We start from the raw sequence: 26,668 nt of genomic DNA, 5'->3' as shown, positions 1-26,668 counted from the left end.
CACCTTGGGGATGCTAGTGTTTGTTACTGGGTTTTTGTTTGTGTATTTGTTCATTTGAAATAGAGCAAACATCTTGTCAACCACCATCTAGGTGGAGAAGTAGAACACGGCAGCCATTCCTTCTGGAAGGGCCCCTCTCTCACCTTCCATTGTCCAGTGTTTTCCTTTCAGGGGGAAGTTTTAGGAATGGGCACTTCTTTTTATGATAACAGATGCAGATCTTCAAATTGGAAAACTCATGTGGGGAGACAGCGGACTCTATTACTGTATCATCACTACCCCTGATGACCTGGAGGGCAAAAATGAGGACTTGGCAGAGCTGCTGGTGTTGGGTAAGTGAAAACCATCAGCAGCATTTATATCTTAGACTGCTTGCACTGTTCCCTCCCCTCACTTTTCCCTGAGCATTCCAGCAGCTTGCATACGCAGGCTTTATTTCTTGTGCACAAACTGGTTTTAGAATATGCTCTTTATGAGCCGTAGCCCTATTTATTGTATCTTGTTTCTTGGAGGCCCTTTTTGGCACTGTCCTGATGTCTCTTCTGCTTTCTCAGGGTTGTTTTTTTCCCTCCTTTCCACTTGTGTACCTTTAACCCCAATTTCTCTTTGCTCTTACACTTTACTTACCTTTTTTTGTGTGCTAAGTGTTGAAGAAAATGCCAGAGGCTTTGAAGCAGAGTAGAGACAACTGAGAGATAAGAATTCATTGGTGAGTGGGGATCTCCCAAGATGTCAGGAATCTTTTTCCATTCAGTTACCTACACTTAAGATGATCATGAGGAAGGGTGGCTGTAAATTGGAGAGTTTAACAATAAAATGTGCCTGATGGAAAGAGCTATTGGAGAATCTGCTAGGGTTTAATTGGAAGGCAATGCCTTGAAACCTAAAAGCGTCTGAGTCATTCTCAAAGCAAATATAACTAATCCTTATTAATATTAATTTCTTCATAAAGGAAAATTCATTATCTTCGGCTGTTTGTCCTCTTTTGTGGATTGGAGGAATGTCAGTGGGAAATGACCTTGTATGAAACTGCAAATTGAGCACATATTTCATGTTCTATAAATGTTGGTTGTACAAGAAAATTAGAATAAAAATACAGAAATTTAGAAAAGAAACTGCATTAATTGTAGGAGGAAAGGTAAACACTTGAAGCCATTTTTTAGATGAAATGACATTTTTTTGTAGTTTCCAAGAAGCCAGGTGATAACACTTTGGAGGAATGTTTAACAGTGCTTTCTTTTAAAGGCAAATGAGGTTGAAGGTTAATTTTACCCTATGTGGGAAACTCAGGGCCCAGGGAGAAAGTGGAATCAGCTATTTGGGATTTTTAGTTTTACTCTATTATGACTGTGTGCCTTTGGCAAGTCAACTGTTCTGCTGCCTTACTTTTATGGTTAATAGAATGGATAAAGGTGATTATTTATTAATAATTAACCCTTTAATTAGTAATAATTAACCCTTATTAGAGGGTTGACTTAATTCAAATACATATTCTTTGGGTCTAACATTTAAAGTATAGCTGCTGTGATCTGTAGAAGAATGGGAAGTATGACAGATATACAAAAGGAGGTTAAAAAAAAAACAAAAAAGGCTTATATTGACATTGTGAAAGAATGCAGGGAAATCAGATTTGGGATCTGCTGTGACTCTGTAAACCAGAAGGGAATAAAAGGATAAATTTCTGCCCAATCACACAACTCTAATGGCCAAGCTTGAAGGAACAAGTGGCTCATTGAGCCTGCAATTAGCTAATTGCGGACACAATTATTTGGCCAGTGTAGCCATTTGCAGAGAGGTAATTGCCTGTGCAGGAAAAGGAGGCCAGGTAAAAACCACTTGAAATAATTTGTTCCCAATTCTGCAAAGTATAAGAAGAGCATTCTCCTGGATCAAAACATATAGTCATTTGGGGGAAGATACTGTCCTTAGGACAAAGAGAGGAGGGTGAAAGAAAGGCTCAGATGAACATGGTCATCAGTGATGGGAGAAAAGATGAACAGAAATCAGTGTCACTCCAAAAAGAATGGTAAAGGAAAACTGGGGAGGCTGCAAATCAACTCATCATAGTAGAAGCAGCATCTCTGTGAGATAAGCAGGTACATGCTAGAGGTCTGGGGAGGAGAAACACATCATTCCACTGTGTTCCATATTAATTAGAAATGTTCAGAGTAGGATATATTTGCCATGTGAACTTTTTAGGGCAACACTAGTTGTGTTACTTATTTAAAGAAGTTAGTTTGAAATCTCTGAGAATTTTCTGGACACAGGAAGCACTGTATTTACTTCCCAGATGCAAAATTCTGAGTCTTCTTTGTCTTGACACCCTTTATAGAATGTTTCAAAATATTGTCACAGTTTTTAAAATTCTAATTATTTGGTTGTTATATCCTACAGGCCTAATTGTTAGGTATTCCTTTTATGTGAGACCAAGAGAACAACCTGATATCTGAGGTCAGTCTCAAGGAGATGAAGACCTCAGGGGGCATATAACTGGGTCCAACAGTTTGCTAATTGCAACCTCCATGAGCCACCGATTCAGTCATTGAATTTTACATTAGGAATGGTTGGAGGAGCTGGGAAGGTTTGATCTAGTGAAGGAGGGCTTGGGAAAGGGAGCATGGGAAGTATCTCCAATTGAAATTGTACAGAAGAGGGACTGTGGCTGGGTAGAACTAGAACCAGGAGTAGAGGTTACAAGGGGCAGGAGTCTATCTCTGTATGAAGAAATAACTGTTAACAATTGGAGACATCTGAAGATGGAATAAGCGTTCTCAGGAGTAGTGATTTCTTTGTCCCAGGAGGGTGGAAAAATCTTAGGAGTTGTTATAAATGAGACATGTATGTATAGGAAAAGATGTTTAGGTTACTTTTGAGCTTCATTTCAATTTTAAAATTTTTGGATTGAAAAATTTTGATGAACATGAGGGATGTGACTACCTTGACAAACAAGAGAATGACCTCCCAGGACTTTAGTCCTCGTGAGAGAAATAGAATGGGTTCCAGGTTGGTTACAAGAATGTACAGGGTGATGCTCATTCACAAGGAAGCCAGAGAGAATAGACTGTGGTCTTTTGCTGTAGGTCAGGGTTAAAAGGACTAATCCCACAAGAATGAAAAGAAACTATTGATGGTGGCTGGAAGGAGTTGAGCGTAGCTCTTCTTGGAGATGATCACGAAGTGGGGAACAGAAAACTGGTTGGAATTTCAGCTGGCCAGTTAGTAAGGAAAGGCGAATTAAAGGGATAACTTAGAGGCAAAGTTAAGAATTTATTTTTTTCCATCATACTCACAAAGGTGAAGATGGAAAAAGTTGACAGAACAAGATTGTGAAGTCTCTTACATGTCGGACTAAGAAATTTGGACTTCGTCCTGAAGACTTTGGGGAGCCAGTAAAGAAATACTAACAGAGGAATGAAGTGAGATCTCAGGGTCAAAACAATAATTAGCAGCAGGGTAGACAATGCCAAAGGAATGCTAGAACAGAGGGATGGGCTATGGGGCTGCTGTAGCAGCATCGGTGAAAGCCTATGAGATTCTGAACCAGAGCAGTGGATTGAGAAGCGACAACACAGAAACATTTCTGAGATGGAAGTGATGGATCTTGGTGACTAATGTAAAAAAAGAAATGAGAGAGAGGGATGAGTCAAAAGGACACCATGATTTCTAGCTAGCTGGGTAGCCAGCTGTTCCATCAACTAAGAGAGCATACAGGTTGGAAAGCAGGTTGGGGAGGCAGGAGAATGACTTTGGTTCTTGGCATGTTGAGTATGGGAGGCCTGTGGGACCCCAAGGTAGGGATGTCCTGCTGACAACTAGAAATGTAGGTCTGGAACCCAGGGGAGAAGCAAGGATCAGAGATAATAGATTTGAGAATCCTGAGTGATAGAGCCATGAAAGGATAGCTGAGTCACCCAGGGAGATTATATAAAATGGAAAGGGCCAAGGACAGAACCTATCAGTCTTATATTCTAGTTTACTTCATGTGAGTGGTAACACTGGTACTGCATATGTACTTGTCTTGATTTCTCCCACAACATTGGAGGCTTCTCCGTAGCACTGGACCATGTGCTCTTCAGAGTAAAGGACTAATGCTCATTTGTCTTTAGATCTGTAATGCCTAGCAGAGTGGCTAATGTAAAGGGGCTGGTGTGAATGTTTTTTTAAATGATAAATGGGTAGAATCTGTAACCAATATTTTATGCCTCTTAAATGTTAGTCAGTGCTAAGTATGTATTTGTTGACTCATAAAGGGTCAGTACAATAAATGTCTACAGTCTCAAGTGAGATGACATGGTTTAATCTCACTGGTCATAATTCTTTATCTGGCTATTTAAATTATTACTGATGATAGGTCCATCAAGAACTGTGGTTGGAAGCAACAGAATTGGACTCTGGCTAACTTGCGCAGGAAAATGATTTGTTGGAAGGGTATCATAATTGAAAGGAAGGCTGGAAAATCAGTCTCTAAAAAGGATAGTATGCTAGGGTAACACTTGTGAGCTTCTCTAAAAAACACCCCCCCCCCCAAATTTCAGTGACTTACTGCAGTAGAAATCTGTTATTTCCTCTTGTCCTGGTCAGATATGGGTTAGGAGGCTCACCTGGGTAGCTCCCTTCCATGTGGCTGAGTAGGGCTCTAAGCTTCTCCATTGTTCAGCTCAGCTGTACTGGAGACATTTGCTCACAGCTGCTCAGAAAGGGAGAGTGAGAAAGGTCATGTGGGACCTTTTTAGGGGCCAGGTCTGGCAATGACGTGGGTCACTTCTGCTGTTATTTTGTATTTCCCCAGGAAAAAAGTAGAAATGTTTTGATGAGCACAGCACAGTCCTTGCCGCGCCAGAGATGCTCTCGGGTCTATGTAGCAAGAATTAATATCTTTAGGACTCCATAGCCAGAGAAAAAAATCATTTTAACTGTTTTTTGTTTTGTTTTGTTTTCTTCATTTTTCCACTCAAGAATTAGTCTCAGGAGAGTCCCAGTTGTCCCAGTTTGGACAGGTGTCCACTGCTTAGCCTTGGAAGGTCAAGAGCTCTTGGTGGCTAGTCCACCAAGATGTGGAGAAGAATCATTTTCCCAAAGTAAATTGGGGCACTCTTACAAAAAAAGGAAGAATGGATGTGAGATGTAAAAAAACAAAAAAACAAAAAAAACCAATAGATGTCCACCAGAGTGATACCATTACTATGTCTGCTATTCATGTTAATGTACTCTGATATAATTTGTAGTTCACAGATTTTTTTCTATAACTACCATGTGAGGTAGGAGAGCAGGCATTATTTTCCTCATCTTCCAAATGAAGAAATTAATGTTCAGGTTTTATAACAATTACCCCTGTAAAAAAAAACAGTGATGATGATCAAACCCAAATGTCTTCATTCCTAACGATACCACATGACCTGTCTATATTAAGAAGCTATAGAATGCTCTTCTGCATAAGCCTTATTTATTTATTTATTTAGAGTGCGAGCACAAGAGGAGAGGGGTAGGGGAGGAGGGGCAGAGGGAAAGGGAGAGAGAGAATCTTAAGCAGGCTCCTTGCTCAGCCAAGAACCTGATGTGGGGCTTGATCTCACGACCCTGAGATCATGACCTGAGTTGAAATCAAGAGTCGGAAGCTTAACCTACTGAGCCACCCAGGTGCCCCATAAGCCATGTTTTAAAAATTGTGGTTGCTGCTTGAGGTCATGGGTAATAATTTTTACTTGTCCCAGTTTTGCTTTAGTATTTCACTTTATTTCTTAGGGAAACTGCCTATAACCATTGACCTAGGCCCTTACTTCAAAGACATGGTTGTTTTTGCCTGGATTGCATACCTCCCCCACTGAGCATGACCCCACCCTCCTTTTCCCAGACATGTGAACCATCTACAAATCACTGTGGATGCTTCTATCAGAGGTTTCAGAAATATCTGAAAACAAGTGATTCAGAGAAATGGGAAGACAGCCACTGATTCAACATTAAACACAAAAACTATACTGAACATTCTTTAATCTCTTTTTGATGATTCAGAAGGTAAAATCATACCGAAGTTGGAAATACACTTGGTGTTTTGGGTGCTTTGAGATGACTGTGACAGGTACCTTAGAAACATTTAGACATTTGGGATCATAGAGCCATAAGAAGGGAGTGTCCAGAAATCTGCCACCCTGAGATTAGATGTTGATCGAAGATCTGCGGCAAGGACAGGATGTTTATAACCTGGAACCATGCCACTGTTTGGATAGGAGGAAAGTTCCCTTGGGCAGCTCCAGCTGGCAGGAAAAGGACTTCACCGTTCAGGAAGGCTCAAGCAGAGAAGTTATTATTTTAAAATCTAAAAGCAGCTCGCCTTGTTCTTACTTCTTTCCATGTGCAATATGAGGGCCTGACCCCTTCTTTCTGATGTCCCATATGGTAGCTTGTTTTTTAAGGGCCTTCAAATAGAAAAATGAGGGAAAGGGCCCAAGTGGAAACATGGCTGGGTGAACACTCCTGATTCTGGATTGAGAATAGAGTAAGAGGACATGACCCAAGGGGTGTTTAGATTAAAGCTAAGGAAGGCTTTCCTAATGGTAAATAACAATTTTTAGAAATTATGGTTGGTGGGGGAAATTATAGAAATTTCCTCTCTGATGAGCTTTCAATATGAAACAGGTTCTCTTATCTAAGATACTAGGATACCCAAGATAGCTTTCAGAGTCCTTTCTATGATTTTGAGTTTATTTAGAAGACCCACAGATTGCAGAATTAATTCTCTATCTAGGGTGATGCCTAAAATACTGCTGTTTGTTTTACTTTAATATTTTTTGTTTTAGAAAAAAAAATGATGCATGTGTATTGCGAACATTTCAAGCAGAACAGAAATGTACAAAAGAAGAAAATATCTCCTAAAATCTCTCCATCCAGAGCCAATGACTGTATTCTTCATAACTCTTCCGATTGCAAGGGCTAGACACTTAACCTGGCTTAGAGAAATTTTTTGGCTTAGGTAACTGATAAGTCTAGGTTCAAGCATGTCTGAGTCCCAGTGTTCAGATTATATTTTAAAGAATCTCTGTCTCCTCTGTGTTAGCTTAGTTCTCAGGCAGGCTCCCCATTTGAGGCAAAGATAGCCCCCAGCAGTTCTAGACTTCCATAGTCTTTTACGCCTTCCATTACCTAGGACAAAGTGCCCTTCTCCATAGTTTCAGCAAAAGTCCTGTTGTTGGGGGCTGGCTGTGCTTTGGGAAAGGAGCATTAAGTATACCAACAGCCCCAGTTGAACCATACGAATTGAAGGGAAAAAGGAAAAGGAGTAGCTTCCTAAAGGGAAATTGGGCAGGTTGTTTCCAAATGAAGAAGGCAGGCAAAAACAAACACTGTTAATATTTTGTGGAATTCATCCATTTGTGTTTCTTTATAGGCCAAATGCAATGCTATTCCAGGAAGCCAGAAATAGGTTTGCTCCCAGCAGGTCCTTGTGAGTAGGCGCTAAGTTGGGATTGATTCTTCCCTTTGATGGCGATGCCACAGAGATACCTTTGTTTTCCTGTGCGCTTCTGTTTTCCCTTCGATCTCCTCCTGTGATTTATCCAGAGGTACTGAGGCAAGGGGTGGAGGAACAGACATACATGGATTTTTATAAAATCAAGTTATTCACAAAACTGTGCCTGACATTGTTACTGTGGTCTAAAATACACCTTTCAGCCCGTTAGTATTAAGGAGCCATGAAGAACACAATCAGAAATCAGGGAATTCTTGGGAGGGCATATCTCAGAACTTGCCATTGACTTTAGGGATTTTTGACAGGTGCCTGTTTCTGAGGCTGAGCAGAAATGCTCTAGCACTCACCCCTTGTTAATGCTGTCTCAATCTGAATCCCATTGCACTCCCACCCCCGTGACATTAGTTCTGGCTGTTAAGAGAGGCTACTCATTGCCAAGCCTCCTTCCCCTCCTTCTCTTCGTCTTTGCCAGCCCCAGCCCGGTGCTGCTAACCAAGGAGATTTGACGATTAAAAGGGCTTCAGCTCTGAGAGTTCCCATGGTAACAGCCTCCTTGGAGGTCTTTGTTGCTTGCTAAAACTTTGATCTCTCAGAGTGGCTACTGCTGTTTCTCTCCAAGATTTACAAACAGAAGAAGAGGGAAAAAGAATGGGGGAGAAGAAAGAAAAAGTTTACTCCTGGCAAGAAAGGAGAGAAGGAATTAATTACGGAGCCACACTCTCGCCATAAATCTGGGGTTTACTTCTTTGGAACATCTTTGGATTTGGGCTGTGCCCGTATTTTCATTTGTAGACTCAATAATACCTCAGATATCTTGGCCCCTTGTGAAAGACCTTAACTAGACTTGATTCCACTAGGAGGGTGGAGCCATCCTTTCTGTCTTCAGTAGACACCTGTGCCTTCACATTTCCAGAAAAGCCGAGATCACCATGCTGGCTCCCATGCAAGGAGAGAGAGAGAACTAATTAGGAGTGAGCTCTTTAGGCTTCAGCCCCATCGCCTTTTCTCCCAGTCCTCTCTCCTCGTCCTGGCCTGCTCTGCCCTGAGCTTACCTAGATGCCTCTGTTTGGAAGAACTAGAAAGTTAGCCAGGCATCAACCAGAATGTGATTCTGGTTAATGAGTGTCAGTGACAACCATTCTACTGTGTAAGCAGTGGAGTGGGGGTTGTGGTTGCTCTAAAGACTTGGGATCATGCCTTTTAGTCTTTGCAAGAAGTCTCCTGTCGCCTTCAGACCTCTCTACTGCATAATTGCAACCTCGTGCTTTGATGGGCACCATGATAGAGTCAGTTTTGGTTCAAGTATGATTTGCATTTAAATTTTGATTTATATTTAACTCATCTTTTTTGCATACTATGTCCCTAGCACAGTGAAGATACAAAATAAATAAATGACACTATCTTGTCTTTTGGTAAAGATAAATATTATATTTCTGAAGCAATTAGAGAATACAATAAAAGATTAAGACTGTATTTGATATTAAATATCTAGGCTATTGGTTCTCAAGAAGGGGCTATTTTGCCCCCCTCCCAGGAGACATTTGGCAATGTCTAGAAACATTTTTGGTTGTCACAACTTGTGGGGTGCTGTAGGGGCCAAGGAGGCTGCTAAACATTCTACGATGTACAGGAAAGCCCTCCTACACCCAACAAAGAATTATTTGACCCCAAATGTCAATAGTGCCAGTGTTGCAAAACCCAGGTCTTGACCAAAGGTCCATCTGGTTACTGGACAAGGTCTTCTGTGAAGAGCATGGGCTTTGGGGTCAGATATCCCTGGACTCAGTGCAGCAATATAACCTAGGGTAAGTCGATGTTGACGAGCCTCGGTTTCATTATCTGTAAAAGTGGGGAAGGGGTAATAAAGGTTACATGGAAGACCTATTGTGAGGATTAAGTGGCACATAATAAGAACTCCCACCAGTTCCCATGCCCCACATTTCATTGCTAGTGTGTCATCCTTAATCTAAGGGAACCCTCTCTAGGGAATTCTGGGTTCTGGGACTCCTGCTAGAGAGCCGATTTCCCTTTCGCCTGTTCCATAGGCAGAGGCTTTAATGAGCCATCTGTGAATTGGCAATCCTATTACTACTAGATTCACGTTTTCTCAATGACATCTGTGTGGTGCCTTGCCAGTGGTCACCCTAATCAGCCCTGTGGGACTCTTCCTGCTAGTGGCTTTCAGGACATCCTGTCCCAGCATGCTATGTTTTGGTTACTATATTTTGGCTGCTGTTGGAAGTCGCCATTTCTCAGTGGATGGCCTTCGTTAATTACAGGGTGTTTAGTGCCTAAACACAAGGATTACATCACACAGGCTATTTGATGAAGTCTGGAGGGGCTTGGGGAACACCTGACTTGGATTGGGATCTGGATGGCCCGGGGAAGACTTTAGATAGGGTGACTTTGTAATTTACTGTCCAAACCAGGATACTTGGGAGTGAAAAGGGAAAACTTTTAATAATTTCTGTCAAGACAACAGGCCTAAACTTGTCCTGTCCAGTCAAACTGGTGTGGTGGTCACCCTATAAACATGACCACCTTGAAAGTTCTCCTTTGGTTTGAAGAGAACAGAACATCCGGAGAAGCGGGGTGGGGGGGGCAAATTAGTGTCAGTTCATTCCTTCACCTGCTGAACTCTTGCTGCTAGCTGCTATTTTATTCGTGGAGACCCAGGGATGTGCACATCTCCATTCACTTACTAGAAACAAGCAGAGGCGCCCAGTAAAGAGATGGCGGGGGGGTGGGGGGTTGCCTTAATGATCGTTCCCTGAAATTTTTGCACCAAGATGTCAAGAGGGTGAAGGCTGTCCATTTAGCTCTTCACGACCCTGGGTTAAGAGAACAAACGAGGTCTTGAAGGCGCTCTTTGCCTTCCCTAATCCCCAGCCACCCAGTCCCGCGCCGCGCTGCACCAGCTCTCCCCTCCACCCCCCTGCTCCCTCCCAGCCTTCATCCCGCCTCACTATTTTTGCTTCACTTGTTGCTCATCACTGTGGGAGGAAACTCGGCCTTCAATTAGAGCGCATTCCTGAAGCCTGCGGTTGCCGTGGTTACCCGGGCGCGAGCTGGAGCAGCTGGGTCAGCCCGCCAGCTTCATTGTAGTCTCTGGCCTGGGCGCGGGAGGGACGGGCCCACAGAGGGGAGGCACCGGGGGCCTCGGGAGAGTGGGTGTCACCGAGAAATCGGCTCAGCCCTGGAGAGAAAGAATTGCGGCCCTTGAAAGCCGGTCAGGAAACAGTCATTCCATTTTTCTCCCAGCCAGCTGCCGCCATTCAAGTGTGCACGTTCGCGTTCCCACGCGGGCGGTGCCCGGACTCTGGTCTGGGAAATGCCCCCTGGTGGAAGCCCCTCACACGGAGAGAGGCTGGCCGGGGAGGAGAGGGCAGGGACTCTGCAGTCAAATGCTCTACCCCTGAGCTATACCCCCGAGGGCTGGGACTCTGACGGTCCGAGACCTACAAGCAGCGTCCCCCTCCATGGCTGCCTCCGACCACCAGGGCTTTTTGGGTTAAGTAGCCATTCTTGGTATCTTTGTGTTTCAGTTGCCCGTGCCAGTCGGTTGGATGGAGCACGGTGAGCTCAGGAAATCACACTGGGCACCAAGAAAGTCCCATTTCTTCCTTCCATTAAATCCCACCTTCCTCCATGCCATTTTGGAGTCAAATCTAGCTGTCTTCTGCATTTCATCTCAGGCCAAGTTGTACATGTTCTATGACTAATAATACTTGGCATCTATTCTCTCTCTGGGGGCAAGGAGTCGGTTCCCTACAGCACTTTGCAAAGGCTGAGTACTTTGCAATCATTTCTGTTATTAGTTTGTAGCAGCATGGTGAATGTCTTTGAATAAGCTCATACTGTGTTATGATGTATTCAGTAATCATTTTCTGGTCACAACTTTAAAAGCTGCTGAAAATTTCAACCATCTCTAACATTTCGTACGTCCAAAAATTATACTTTAATTATATAAGTAGAGCAATAAAGCCACAAATATAAATTTCAGAGTTGCTCTCTGCAAATATTAGGAAACTAGAAAGCTGTTGCTGCACATTTCTAAATTAAGGAGAAGCGAAGCTTGATGGGGAATGAGATATTGGGAAAAAATACTGGAATGGGGGTGAGTAGACCCAGGTTCTACTCCTGGTTCGATTATTAGCTGTGTGACTTAGAGTAAGGTTCTTAATCTCTCTGAGCCTCAGATTCTGGAAAACATGGAGTGGGTTATGGATCAGATGACCTCAGATTCTTTCTAGCTATAAAATCTAATTCTGATATTCTATGTGAATAGAAGTCGTCAGTGCCAGGGCGCCTGGGTGGCTCAGTTGGTTAAGTGTCCAACTCTTGATCTCAGCTCAGGTCTTGATCTCAGGGTCATGAGTTCAAGCCCTGCATTGGGCTCCTTGCTAGGTGTGGATCCTACTTAAAAAAAAAAAAAAAATTTAAATAAATAAAAAAAAAGTCAGTGCCTTAGGCCAAGCTTATAATCACTGCCAAAAAGCCTGAAGCATTTATTAATAGTTAATTGCAGATGGTCCAATACTAGTCATTTTGTCACTGTCAGAATTATTCACTACAATTTAAAGTGACCTAAAATGTAAAAGATATAAAAAGAAAAAAGTACATGCATGAAATGCTTAAGTCTTTATAAATATATGCAAAAGAAAGGGAAGCTATATCCACATTTGTGATGGATAATCATAAATTATATTTATTGAATGCATGGTTGCTATGGGAATATAGAATAAAAACAGGGATGTGTGTGCACTTGGGAAATTTCCAGTCTATTTGGGATTCCAAATAGCCATAGAAACAGCTTTACACTTAAGGGGGCCAGAGAAAACCATCTGCTCTCCTCAAAGACTTAAGAGAGAAACATTTTGGACGGTTAGGAGCTGAGAGACCAGGGGGTGGGTACAGTACATCCCTGAAAATGGATCTAGGGCATGTTAGGAAAGCTTGGAAGTGGGATGAAGCCCAGATGTGCATTAAACAGAAGGGAGAAGAGGGGAATTGCAAGGAACTGGGGAAGAAAAGCATTCTGAACATCTGATCATCCTGAACAGAAAGGTCATTAGTAAGAATATTGGCAAACCTGAGGAGGACTCCAAGATAATACATTCAAAGAAATGAATGAAGATAACAATTCTGTCAGCAGTGGTGACATCATAAGTATGAAGGAAGTATTGTTTTTTCTCCTTTTGTGAGTTCCAGTGCCTTAAATAATTTAGTGTCTGTTGTCAGCAAGTAAGTGAATAACAGATCTAAGATCTGAAAACAAGTTTGTCCTAAATCTAGGATTTCTGTACCTTCTGTTGCACTTTGAAGGTCTGGACTAGTAATCAGAGCTTAGACTTAAGTTTTAAGAGTAGAGACAAAAACAACTTTTTTGGCTAAATTTTGTATGTGTATTGTATTTCTCTGTAATGACTGCCTTAGAAACACCATAGCCTGGTAGTGTGCAACTTGTGGGGTGGGGTGGGGTGGTGCTTCAATCCCCCTAGATAGCAAGATGGCATTTGGGGGGTGTTGCAAGGACTAGAGGATGCTCCTGGCATTGAGCCCTGAGTCCAGGGGTGCTAAACATTCTCCAGTACGTAGAATAGTGCTTAATAAATGAATGACTGTTTCCTTCATGTTCTTTTTCCATCTGGGATAAAAAGTACTCTCATGAACGATGAACCAGAAGTCCAGCCAGAAGCTCAGCATAGTGGGCAGTGGGGATTTGCTACTGGAAACACTTCAAGGTCCCGTTGGGTGAGGTGGCCTGCTGGGGAGGCCGAGCACGGTGCACAGCCCCTCAGGGCAGCCTCCTTCCAGGGCTCTGCCACAATGGATTTCAGAGTGTGTGTGGTAAGGACTTGAACAAAGCAGGAGACTGAGAAGTGTATTAGCTGGTTTTGTTAGTAAAGAAGGTAAGTAAATCCTGCCTTGAGGAGCCTGGCCTACCAAGAAAAGAGCATTTGAACCTTGGGGAAATGTCACTAGGACGTGGTTCATTGTAGAATGTGCAAAGATAAGGCCACGGGGAGAAGAGAAGTGGGAAAACAGGCAAGGACTGTGTTTCTGGGGAAAGGCCTCATGACCAGGTGGAAGCTGATGTCAAAAATGGAAAACAAAACAAAACTGATGATAATTGGATTTGACAGGAGGAAAGTCCTTTGACCTTAATAAGTTTGTGAAACAGAAGCAGGTAACTACAATTGGTTCTTAGATCGACATTGTTGGACAAGCTGCATGGGCTAGACGGTGAGCCTCTCAAGCATAGCGTTCACTCCTTATTCCTCTGTGTCTCCACCTGGCACAGTCCACATTTCTTGGTTGACTGAATGATGAGTGAATGAATTGGAGACATTCCAGAAATGAGCTGGTTTTCAGGAATATGTACAAAAGAGTTCAGTTGGGGATAACTTCAATGTGTCAGTGGTAGGAAACAGCTGAAATAGGGAATTATATAGGTAAGATACAGGGTCGTTTTATTCACAATGCATGTTTCTGCCCTGATCATTCAACCAAAGTATTGTGAATGTTTTTGGCTGCGAAGTTTGTGATGGTAATTGTACGAAGCAGGCACGTGTGTGTGTGTGCATGTACAAACTATTAGTATGCCTAATTTGTTTGGTCTATTCATGTGGAAATTTCTTAAAAGTAATGGATTCTGCAAGGTTTGGGGAAAACCGTTTGAGGGCTTACATAAAAACAGTATTTTCTACTGATAGTTTGAGCTGTGGTTTGAAAAGCATAGATGTGGTCTTCTATTTGCAGGGTTTGTTTTCTATCCTTTCCTCAGAAATTAAAGTGACTTGTAATTGCCCCTCTTAAACTGAATCCTGGAAGAATAGCAATGATTCACAAGTGTTGGCAAAGTGCTACTGAAATCTGGAAAGTATTTACTGGAATTGTTTGGACTTTCTAAGATCAGACCTTCAGTGGATGTGATAGAATAGGAAGAAAAGATAGAGCATTTCTAGCTGGCAACAGCATTTCGTAGGAATTGTTAGTCAAGAAGCTGGAAGCAAAGTGATTTTCAGAAATACACGATTCCAGCATAAATCTACTTTTAAAAATGCCTTTAGTCCCAGTAAAATATAAATTGTGGTATAAAAGCCAGAGAGATTTGTGCACTCTCTGCTGTTGACATGATAGAGTCGTATTGTCTGCTATCCCCAAACTCCTACTATGTCCTGAATTCTGAAGACATTAAATTTCACCCACTGTATGGCAAGATTCTGTCACCCATCCTGGGGCGAGCACTACACAGGTGCATTATGGGAAGAGTTCATCTTTCCGACTGATGCTTCAGGGAGAATGAGAAGCTTGAGGTATGTCTTTCTGTTGGAGTGACAAGCTTTGTGAATCTCCTGTCTGTATTTTTGATACCACCCTATCCTTAAGCTTTTAAATTACAAATGTAAAAATATAACCTAGAAATGAAAATCCCTTCATTGTTCTTCCATGATGCCCATTCCAGCTCCCCAGAAATAAGAAGGGCGAACAGTTTGGTGTGTAATACTCTTGCTTTCAGATTTTAATTTGAACGTAGGTTCCCAGAGCTCCTATTCACCGACGTTCTGTGTGTAGAAACAATGTCAGAAGACCAACAAGGTAACCTAAACAGCCTGTGGGGAAACCCAGCTTTTGTGTTTTACATGCTCATAAATATATTGGTCTGTATATACCCATTGGTGGTTGCAAGTATGTGATCTCTGGGCTCTATACAGCCCCAAAATATATTTTGTATGGCTTGTCCAGTGTATTAAAAAAGTCTATGAATCTGTTGCCAACATTTGAAAATCAGGATATTTCACACAAAAGTCTGTGTCTGGCTAATCTTGAAAAATAGGAAGACCTGCAGCTATGGAGACACATTCCTGTGGGGCAGCAGTTGGCTAGAGGTGAGTAGTAGCAGCCCTTCTAGACACATAATCTGCCATTCGCTTCACCCCCAAATGCTCCCTGTTGGATTACATTTGGCTAGCTGCATTTACTTGCATTACTGTTGTCCCTATAAACATCAGAGCTGAGTTTGCAACTCTAATCGTTGAGTATCAGATTTGAGAGCCAAAAATATTATAGATAGGGGGACCATATACTTAATTGTCCAAAAGAGGACACCTTGAGGGTAAAAAGTAGTGCTATTAAGATTTACACCAGGACAGTGGGCACACACTAGGACATGTGGTCTCCGTCTTTACAGATCACTTTATTCAATCACTTCTTCATTTGACTAATGAGAAAATTGAGACCTAGAAAGAGGATTGCCTATGGTAGTCACCAAGTAAACTAATGACAAAGCTGACTCCCAGTACCCTGACTCCCAGTCCACTGCTTTCTCCAGTATAATGTCATCTATAGAACATATATGAGCTCGATATTTTCCTTGAGCATATGGATTTCTTTCTTTTTTCTTTTTTTAAAGGTTTTATTTATTTATTTGACAAAGAGAGCAAGAGAGCACAGGCAGGGGGAGCAGCAGAGGGAGAGGGAGAAGCAGGTTCCCCACTGAGCAGGGAGCCCAGTGTGGGGCTCGATCCCAGGACTCTTGGATCATGACCTGAGCCGAAGGCAGACACTCAACCATCTGAGCCACCCAGGTGCCCGAATATATGGATTTTTTTATAGTTAATAATTATCACATGGCAAATTCCCTGTGAGGGTGTACAAATCTGTAGTTTATATCATCCATAATATTTCTATTATGAATGTAGTTAATTACAGGCTATCGCACATCTAGAGATGTTTAAAACATTGGTAGGCTTGAGAGCTCAAGAGTAGACACAAGAAAAGCCTTTTCATTTCACTAGATACAATAAGAGATACATTCAGAAGTGCTAATTGTCTGAATTTTTTTTAAATCACCATTAAGTAAGTATCCGATAACTAGCTTGCTAAAATGCTGTATATTGACTTCTTGATCACTGGCTATTGGCTGGTAGTTAATATTAATTATTATGTCTTTAAGAGATGGCCAACATCCCAAATTCCCCAATCCTTGACCAGTTGTTTCCTTGTTGAGTTTCCAAGAGATACTTGTACACAGAACACTCCAGATGAGACCAATGCATGCGCTTAATCACTTGCTCAGACTCTGGTCCCAAATCCCTGTCTGGTATTCTATCCTAGGAACTGGATTAGACCATATGTGAGTCTCAGAGGCACGTCTTAGCATTTCATGAAGGCTTAGGCTAAAGGCTAGCCTGAGAATTCTCATTCAGGATGCCTTTTTCTAATGTTCCACTTGGCTCCTGTATGTTCGTCCAAGAGACCTTGCAAACAGCAGACCATCCTTAGCATGTTAGCTGCACAAGATAGAAGACAGAGAGAAAGAAGCCCTTCTTGCCAAAACCTAAAACAGAGCTAGCCTAAGTCACTCATTCTATAACTTCCTTGACCTTGGAATGTATTGTGGTCCCAATTAATTTTTCAAATGAGGGACCATTACCCACGCAGGACATGGGACCAGGGCACATTTTACCACACTGGCCTTGCATGGTTAGGGAGAGCCAAGAAAAAGTAAATGTCCTGGAGCAGCTGCTTTTTCTTTGACTTTTATCAGAGCTTCTTTTCTATGGAGTGGTTTGATAGAGGAGGGGACCAGTGACCAATCATGACCAACCTTTAGATTCAAAATACAAACCACACAAGTGGGTAACTTTTTTTCTAATGCACCTCAACGAACTAAATGAGCCAAATCCATATGCATGAAACAGACCCGTCAAACTGTGTATTCAGTACTGACACGTGGCTACTGAGCCTTTGAAGTGTTAATATTTTGGCTACATTGGTATGAGTAAAACATAGTATTAAATTTCTTTCTTTTTTTTAAATACTCTTTAATGTGATTGCTAGAAAAGCTAAAATAACGTGTAGCTCACAATATCTTTCTATTGGACAGAGCTGTTCTAGGGGTGTGTGTTATGCACATAAGTGAAGTAAGATTCAGTTGCATGCTTAGGTGGTACCACAGTGGCTTTTTGCCATCAGAAGTCTGAAATGAGGGCAGTTTGCTAGTTGCTTCATCAGGCAGCTTGTTTATTAGCAAGGCTTCAGTGTAGCAGAAACATCTGGGACAGGTGCAAAAGTCGTATCAGGGCCTTTACGTTTATCTTGATATGAGAACATGGCGAAAACATTCAGTGCTGCTTTCTATAAATCAGGCTAGCTGTTAAAAGGACTAACCTCCTCCCCCACATCTCCCACAGTCTTGGTTCCTGCGCAGCTCTTTGCCTTCCAGAGCCCCGAGGGGCACCTGTTCTGACACCAGCCCTTAAGCTCATCTGCTGTATCATGCAGAAGGCACTTGGGGTCATTCAATGCCAGCTGTGGGTCCCATATGGAAAAGCCATGCCACATACATATGTATGGAGTATTTCTGAAACCAGAAGGAGTGTAGAAGAGCGTGTAAGTCATCTAGCTTTATCTTTTCCTTGCCTTTGAAAATTTTAATCATTGAAACATCTTTAGGCTATAAATAGAATCATGTAGTGAGACAATTCTGGGTTAAAACCAAATATGTACTTGTGTTTTGATAGGGACATAGGACTGTGTATGGATGTATGAAAATGTAGGTTGCACGGTTAGATACAGATGGGTTTGACTTTCCGATAAAATGTGTGGAGAAGAATGTATAAATGAATGGAGATGGTGTATGTCAGTCTGCTCAAGCAGGGCTTTTCATATTTGAAGCAGAGATTTCCTCCTTCTATAAATAGTTGGAGAGAAAGTTCTGTTCTGCTTCCATCTGGTTTAGGTGCAAAGTTCACTTACATGGCTGCCAAAGATTGATGGAGAAAGTTTTTCTCTTGACTGAGCTCAGCCTCTGTGACTTGTCTCTCCTACCACAAAGAGCCTGGGTCCATGGCCGTGGGTAGGGTTGGTGCCAACAGGAGCCAGCCTTGAAGTAGTATTTTCCTTTGGAGTAACCTCTTTCCTTCTTCTTTTCCTTCCACCTCTTCTAGGCAGGACAGGGCTGCTTGCTGATCTCTTGCCCAGTTTTGCTGTGGAGATTATGCCAGGTATTCAGTCATTTAACTCTTTATTTGCTTAATTTGCTGTCACTCCATCTGTCTTGCTTCTGCCTTAGTCACTAATTGCTCCTCTAATTTATTTGCACATTTGTCTGTATGTTTCTGTGGTCCTTTCCAGGATGAACTAAGCCCAGTGGAAAAGACTTTAGATTGTATTTCTTCTGTTACTAGGCCCTAAAAGAATAATGATAATTAAAATAGGGCTGCAGTGGGGACCCGGTACTTCAGTGTCAGGCCTGGCAGGCTCTTTGGCAATCTCCATAACCGTTCAGTATCTCAACTGTATCTAGACAGCTATAAGTATCCCTAACAGAGTTATTATTTATCTGCATTTCCTTATTCCCTAAATTATATGTTTACCCATTCATTAGTATACAATCATGTTACTCTGAATTGCCTTTTATAACTTTATCAAAACATTTTTTCAAGCCTTATGAAAGTAATGCACCCCTCCTCCCTTGAAAAGTACACATTTACAGACCTACATTGCTTTGTATGCAATTTCAGGAGCTTCTTGGGCCCCCTAAGTCCCTGGGATCCATAGACCATATGTCAAGGAAACCCCAAATGCACACCTCTGTCATTTTATGTAGCTTAAGTTGAGTGCACCAGCCTAGACAAGCCAACCTCAGTTCGGGGCAGCCCCAGAGTCTGTAATGGAAGGAGGTTCAGAGAGAAACAAGAGTGAACTATGGGAAAAGACATGTGCAAACTCAGGGAATAGGAAAGACTATGATTCAGTCTTGCTTTAGAGGGCTTCTGCCAAAGGGTTAAGAGCTGTATAATAGTTGGGAGCAACAGAGAGATACAAAATATTCCTGGCCATTGGTGTTGACTTCATTCAGGTTTTAAAACATCCGAAGTCTTTACAGTTGAGATTAATTATTCTTCCATGAATTCTCCTGTTTTGCCAGCAGCTGGCCAACCCAAATATGGACAGTCTTCACACTGATGTTGATCCCAAGGACACAAATAGATACCTCTTTGTGATTCCCCCTTATCCAGAGTTCTGTCAGTTTGTACCCATTTGTTCATCACACACACACACACACACACACACACACATGCACACACACACACACAATGTTACAAAGCATTGCTTCAAACTAGATATGTCCCAGTCCCAAGAAAGAGTTACTGTATTTTTCATATCTGGTCCTTGCCCCTTGACTGTCCCTCCCTTTTGACTCCCAAGAATCCTTTCATGGATAGCATTCTTTTGTTTCTCCGAGGTAGCCTGCCAGTCTGTATCCTTGACTGCCCGACCCTCTTGTAGCCACTGAGGCACGCCATGGTTCTGTTCCTCGGGGCTCATATCTGTCTCAGGCTACGTAATGTTATTGTGTTGTGGCTGAGGACCAGGACAAAGCCCTCAGCTATCTACTGTCCTCAGCAGGAATGCTCTCCAGACCATTCTCACCAGGCGCAAGACCTCATTTCCTCACTGAAGAGATGGTGACCTGGTTAATTTGAATGTATTTCAGATGGATGAGTGAGGAGGGACATTCAGGAAATATAAATTGTTTGTTTTCTTCCTGAGGAAATTATGTTCTAAACAAAGGTCAGATAATTTTAACATTAACATAAAGCCCTTTATATAACAAAAATACCATATTTTCAAGCTCCAACTGAATGTCCATTTAATTGAAGGAAGATTTAATAACCAAAATTCAAGCAAAACATTATGTACTTGAAGTTCACTGTGAAGGGACTTCTGGTGGGTGGCTTTCAGTCAGAACGAATCACTTTAATCTTTGGGCTTTGAAATCCTGGCTCACTCCTGTCTGTCCCAGGCCTCTAGGGGGAAGCTGGGTCCTATAGCCAAGTCCCGAAAACATGACGTAAAGTCACTCGAGGGTCACAGTCATTTTTATGTAAGCCAAATGGAATTTGTTTCCTTTCTCGAATCTTGTGGATGAGCACATGAGGTAGAATTTGTGTTCAGCCTCTGGAAGAGGTGTGAAAAGAGCAGAAGGTAACAAACAGCCGGTGAGGTTGTCAGAGCCCTGAGCCGTCTGAGCTGGCTATGCTGGCGTTTAGCATGGTCACCCCGAGTGCCATCAAACCAAGCCACTCCTGGGGCCTGCGGACAGCATATTCTCTCCCTGAGTCTTTGTGTCCAGTTTTCTCTAGCCCGGGTTTGTTCCACAGATAAAAGCAAAAGGTTTGGATCTCAGCCTTGATGCTGAGTGCAGGTGTTATGGGGCGGGGGAGGGGTTTGGTCAGCAGGGAAGGTCGATGAATACGTAGGAGACCCGGACCACCTGAATATGTTCTGATTTAGACCATGTGACACGGCGAACTTTTTCTCAGGACCCCCATTGTTATGGGTAAGAATAACCTGACCACAAACATATTCGCAGAACCCAGCACTTCATAGCTCAGCCAGCAAGATTCCTCCTCTCCCCAGCCAGGAGTGTTTCTGCTCTGGCTCCATACTCGTTCTGACACTACAGTTGATGTGGTAAACCCTTTCCCCGGGAGGGGGCCCTGAAACTCCCCCACCACCTTGTGCTGGTCATTCCATGTGCTCAGTATGACCCTAGGCAACCTTCTTTCCTCTTCTCCATACCCCCGCCGTGTTGAGTCACTTCTCACTCTCGAGCTCCTCCTGAGCTGGGGGGGCTCTGTGCCCTGTCATGAGATGCTTACTGCCCCAGGTCCCCCGCCCTCCCGCCCCCGCCCCACCGCTCTGACAGGAGACAGCGATGAGCGTGGGCCTGTCCCGGCGGTGGGCCACCTCAAGCGTGGGTTTCTCTGTGCGTCCTTCCAGAGTGGGTGTTTGTTGGCCTGGTGATCCTGGGAGTCTTCCTCTTCTTCGTCCTGGTGGGGATCTGCTGGTGCCAGTGCTGTCCACACAGCTGCTGTTGCTACGTCCGCTGCCCGTGTTGTCCACATTCCTGCTGCTGCCCTCAGGCCTGTGAGTAAAGTGGCCCGTGCGGGAGACACAGTGATCACAGGGGAGGTCACCTCTCCATCAGACAGCTGTGTGCCCTGAGCCCCTCCTCCACCTCCTGTCCTTCCACCGTAAAAGTTGGTTGTTCCAGGCTCACCGCTCTGCTGGGGGCCCCTGGCCCCCCGAGATGGCCATTCTTGTTTGCCTTCTCGCCTGCATGCACTTCTCCCTACTTTTTACCCACACCACTCACCCCTGCATTTGCATTTCTCATCGGCGCTGCCGATGAAAGGAAGGGCAGGTTCCAGATGGTCAGGTTGTGGGTAAGGCTTTTGCCCTCTCTGCAGGCCTGCAGGCTGGAGGAAACCTCCCCCGCTCGGGCCTCTCAAATGCAGAGAACTCCTCTTTTTACAAGCAGAGTGTGCAGACGGCAGCCTTGGCATCCCATCCGGCCATGGATGAGTTTTGTTTATTCCCGTGACAAAATGGTCCACCGGGGGACTGGTCCTCATCTGGGGATTCACAGTGGTGCCTTACCGGCCGAGCCTGTGCAGCCACTAAGTTGGGCCCCCCTGCCAGAAACCAAATACATCCTGAAGGAGGAAGACATACATGTCTCTTCAGTGTCCTTGGGAATAAAGCAGTTTCCAGGAGGAGTCAGGTTATTTGCTCTGCCTTTGAGATCACAGAGCAGAGCCACGTGCAAGCTCATTGCCTGCCTTGCCTCTCTAGAAGAGGTGTAGGATCCTCCTGGAAGCAGCCCCGGGTGGCCTGCGGCTAGGCTTCCTCCAGAGGGACTGAGGCAGCCTACAGACAGTGTGGTTAAGAGTGGGCTGCTGGGGTCACTGCGGAGGCCGCCATGACAGCTCCTGGTGCTGCGTCATCACTCCGTTGCCGGCTGCTAAACACTGTAATTCCTTACGTCGTCGCCTTTCGGTGGGGCTGGAGGAGCCCAAGGGAGCAGGGGAGAGCGGTTCTGCCGAATCGGTTCAGGCCTAGGCGAACACGCACGCACACATGCATGCGTGCATGCACACATCCAGGCGCCCCCTTAAGTGCATCCTCAGGCAGTTTTGGTGTGAGGGTTGTGGAGGGTGGGACGATAATATAATCTCTTTTGCTCTTCATCTCCCTCCACAGTGTACGAAGCAGGGAAAGCAGCAAAGGCTGGGTACCCTCCCTCTGTCTCCGGTGTCCCCGGCCCTTACTCCATCCCCTCTGTCCCCTTGGGAGGAGCCCCCTCATCTGGCATGCTGATGGACAAGCCGCATCCACCTCCCCTGGCACCAAGTGACTCCACTGGAGGAAGCCGCAGTGGTAAATGTAGTTCCAGACCGCCCGGCCCCATGCTTCTCTCTGGCTTCCACTCTGGCTCCTTACTGATAGGAACCATCAGCTCCATGATTCTTCCTTGGAAAATGATGATCTCCATTCCAGAAATGGGATCCCTCCAGCTGTATCAGATATCATCTGGAGTGCATGTCGGGCTTTCCAAGGACTGCAGGATGTAGCTGTCCCTGCTCTCTTCCCAGGCTCCTCAATAACTAAAGTGATAAGGAAAAGAGGCAAGGTACCCCTTGAATGTTGATCATCCAGTTAATAAATAGTTATCTCATCCCTGTCTAGTGTTCAGGACTGTAACAGGCACTGTGAGGAACATTTAGAAGGATAGGACATGGTTTGCATAGGAAGCAGTGTGGCCCAGCCAGGGAGAGAGAATGGATTTTTATTAGGACAGTTAGATACTACGAAGAGTGTGGTACTGGGAGTTCAAAGAAGAAAGAGCTGGAGCAGTTACAGAGGGTTCAGGGAAGAGGTAGATTTGAGCTGGGCCTAGAGGAACGCAAAGGACCAGGAGAACAGAGAAGGGGGTGCTCAGGAGGGATTCATGGTGGGAGCCTGGAGCTGGAAGAACAGGGTGGGTGTTTGACAGTCTCCAGCTTGGCGGACCGGAAGAAAGTGGAGGGCTTTGGTGGAGCCTCATCCAGATTAGGGAAGGCCTTGAAACCCGCCCAGAAGAGCCTGGGGCTTGGTGCCGTAAGTGAGCGGGAGCCACTGCAGGAAGGTTCCTGAGTTCTTGGAGAGGTGACACGCTGACAAAGCGAGTGTTGGATCAGAGATCCTGAGCTGAGATGTGACTGAAGCCATTCAGAGGCTATGAGAGCATCTGGGCCTTGATAGAGGCCCTGGGAATTGAAATGAGTAGGCAAATCTGAGAGCTACTTCAAAATATGACTTTAGGGAATGAAGGAAAGGGAGGCTTCAGGATGAGCCCAAGTTGTCTAGTGCTGCACATCATAGACAGAATTAAGTAATTGATAAGGAGAGCTTATTTGGATGGAGATTAGCCATGTTATTTTAAGGCATGATGAATTCGTGGTTATTGGCAAGGGCAGAGGGGTAGAGTGGTGGAGGGGCATTCAGACATAGCTTTCCTAGAGGCATTTGAACAGGATTACAGAGTAGTAAAGGTTAGATGTGTGTGAAGTATCTTTAGGAGGTGATTTTTAAATTCCTAGGTGTGGATGAGGCAGTAGTGTTGGTAAAACAGACATCTGTCCCCTGGAGGTATCTGGACTTCTTTCGGTGGAGCAGGGAAGAGTATCTTGCCCACGGAATGAACTGTCAGTGCTTGACCGTGGAGGAGTGGATATCCTCAGTGACTAATTAGTATTTGTGTTTTTTTCTCTCCCTGGAACTATTAGTAGAATTCTGACGTCTGAGCCTGGGAATGAGTCACAGACTGAGAAGTAAAAGTTAATGATCAAGGACACACAGGGAATGAGAGAGATAAAGACAATACAGTTCATTTCCCCAAGGATGGTGCGGGCCAGGGGACATTAATGGAATTTGTCTCATATTTTATTTGCAGCTTTCCCTTTCTCCAGTCTTTTTATCCTTCCCACCAGAACTATTCCCTCTTACTTTTTTTTTTTAAACGGCTTCTCATAATGAAAAGATTCTTATTCACAGGATGACAAATACTTCCTCTCTCCTGATTTCAACCTTTTTCTAGTTCCTGCTTGTTGTAGTTCCATCATTTTGGCCCTATCCTGCCATACTAACCAACTGCAATTAGAAGTGGCTTGGGGGCGCCTGGGTGGCTCAGTCGGTTGAGCATCCAACTCTTGATTTTGGCTCAGGTCATGATCTTAGGGTGGTGAGATTGAGCCCCATGTCGGGCTCCACACTCAGCGGGGGTTGGGGGGTGTAGTCTGCTTGAGATTCTCTCTTTCCCTCTACTTCTGCCCCTCCTCCCTGCACACACACACTCTCTCTCAAAATAAATAAATCTTAAAAAAAATAAATAAATAAGTGGCTTGAAAAATAGGAACATTTCTTATTTCACATAGCAAGAAATCCCAAGGAAAGATGGCTCTGGAGTTGGTTAATTGATCAGTTCAGGTGGCACCACTGAAGGACCTAGTCCTTTCCATCTTTTGTTCTGTCCTTCTGGGCTGGCTCCCCTCAGGATCCTGTGATGACCGCCATAGTTCCAGGTACTAAATGCATTCAGAGGTAGAAAAGCATATGCTTCTTTCTTGTGCTGCTTTTCTCAAGAGTGAGGAAACCTCTTCTAGAAGCCCCTCCCCTTCTAACAGACTTCTCCTTGCAGTTTTATTGGCAAGAATTGTGTCTTGTGCCCATTTCTATACCAGATTGGCTTGAATTAATACAAGACTCATCTCTTAGGCCAGAACACTATCCATCTTGGAAATGAACAAAATCAGGTTTCTCTTAACAAGGAAAAAGGAAAGGATGCACAGCTGGTGTCGGACACAGCTAGTCTGGCCCAGGGTGTCATTATCTGGTTCATTGAGTCAGGACGGAATTCTTCATAATCCCCTCAATGGACACATTTCTGTACTCATGGTCTCATGGCTAGACTTACTGATGGCATTTGGCTATTTGTCCTTTAAGAAAAAGGTGGCTTAAGCCAATGTTTCATGTAGCTTATTTTTGAAAACATGTTAGAGATGTAAAGAAACGCTGATTTAAAAGATGTAAATTTAGCCTATTTTATATTTATATGCTACTTTAATTTTAGGGATTTTAGGGTAATCATCTAGCAACAGTGATTTTTTTCAGATTACATTTGTACACAATACCCTTTTGAGCCCTCTGGGTAGTTGAAAAGGCAAGGTTACCAGATGGGAGCGATAAGAGGCACCCTGATTCCTTCCCCTGTTCTTCATTTGAGATCTCTGTTCCAACAGAAGAAGACTGTCGCCTCCCGTCCTGCTCTGGTTACAGCCTCTTCATCTTTGTCAAGGTTCTCTCTTTACTGAGTATCCACCCTCCATCCAGTCGGAAGATTGGCTCTCATCACCAGCCTTTCCTTCTCTAGTGACTCCTTCCTCGCTGCATTCAAACCATGCTTAATATAACAATTTGTAAAACCCTCATAGTCCTCTGATGTTACTTCCCTGTCCCTTTTCTCCTCTCACAGCCAAACTCCTTCAGTGTTTTGAATATTTTCATGTCTCCATTTCCTCTGCTCTTCACCAACTTCTCGACTAACTTCCATCTTGCTATCACTTCCAAAAAGCAGTGCTTGTGAAGATTGTCCTATTGCTAAATATAATGGATACTTCTCAATTCTTACATCCCTTGACTTCTCGAAAGCATTTACCACCTATGTCCCCACTCATCTTTCTTTGCCTTCCTCAGCACTTTACATAGTCATTTTCCCTACCTATTTTGCTGTTTGCTGGCTATCCTTCCTCTGCACACACCCTGGATGTTGGTGTTCCTGTTTTGTCCAAGGTCCTCTCCCTGGGGAATCTTACCTACTCCCATGGCTCAGTCATCTTCTTCATGCTCATGACTCCCAGTCATGATCTCCAACCCCTCCTCTGCTCCTCAGTCCCATATATCAAACTGCCTTCTGGACATCTCACAGCCATTTCAAACTTAAACTCTAGGAAATTGAATTAATCTGCTGTTTTTGGACTTCAGACGAACTCCTACATCCCTTATTGCTGTGGATGGCACTGTTGTCCACCTAGCAGCCCAAACCAGAAGCAGGGACCTCACCCTTATCTCTTCCTCACTTCCCTCTTCTGGTTCGTCACCAAGTCCTTCAGATTACACCTCAAAATAACCTTGAATCGGTTTACTTTCCTCCGTCTCTATAATACCATCCTAGTCCTTGCTCCCGTCATCCTCCTCCTTGATTAATGCAACTCTCTCCTACCTCGGCTTCCCACCGCTTCTCTTGCCTTGCTCTAATCCATTTTCACATCTACCTGGCCCCCACTCATCCTTCTTACAAAAGAATTGAGT

The 26,668-nt window shown here is 43.9% G+C and overlaps 1 protein-coding gene across 8 annotated transcripts in view; it reads left to right on the top strand.

Annotated features, from left to right (window-relative positions):
* The window catches only part of ILDR2 (immunoglobulin like domain containing receptor 2), a 60,505-nt gene that overhangs the window by 16,666 nt on the left and 17,171 nt on the right, over positions 1 to 26,668 (top strand). For 3 of the 8 annotated variants that reach the window (XM_081824515.1, XM_081824516.1, XM_081824520.1), the window contains exons 3-6: positions 213 to 332; positions 18,418 to 18,474; positions 21,260 to 21,406; positions 22,523 to 22,699. In XM_081824515.1, the coding sequence (XP_081680641.1) occupies positions 213 to 332; positions 18,418 to 18,474; positions 21,260 to 21,406; positions 22,523 to 22,699 (501 nt within the window). The remainder of the gene's footprint in view (positions 1 to 212; positions 333 to 18,417; positions 18,475 to 21,259; positions 21,407 to 22,522; positions 22,700 to 26,668) is intronic. The other 5 variants (XM_081824517.1, XM_081824518.1, XM_081824519.1 and 2 more) reach the window with 5 other exon arrangements.

This window comes from Leptonychotes weddellii, chromosome 6 (assembly GCF_054177405.1).
Source record: "Leptonychotes weddellii isolate Sample4059 chromosome 6, ASM5417740v2, whole genome shotgun sequence".
Taxonomy (NCBI): domain Eukaryota; kingdom Metazoa; phylum Chordata; class Mammalia; order Carnivora; family Phocidae; genus Leptonychotes; species Leptonychotes weddellii.
The sequence above is the reverse complement of the archived record's forward strand: the minus strand, read 5'-3'. Positions and strand labels throughout refer to the sequence as shown.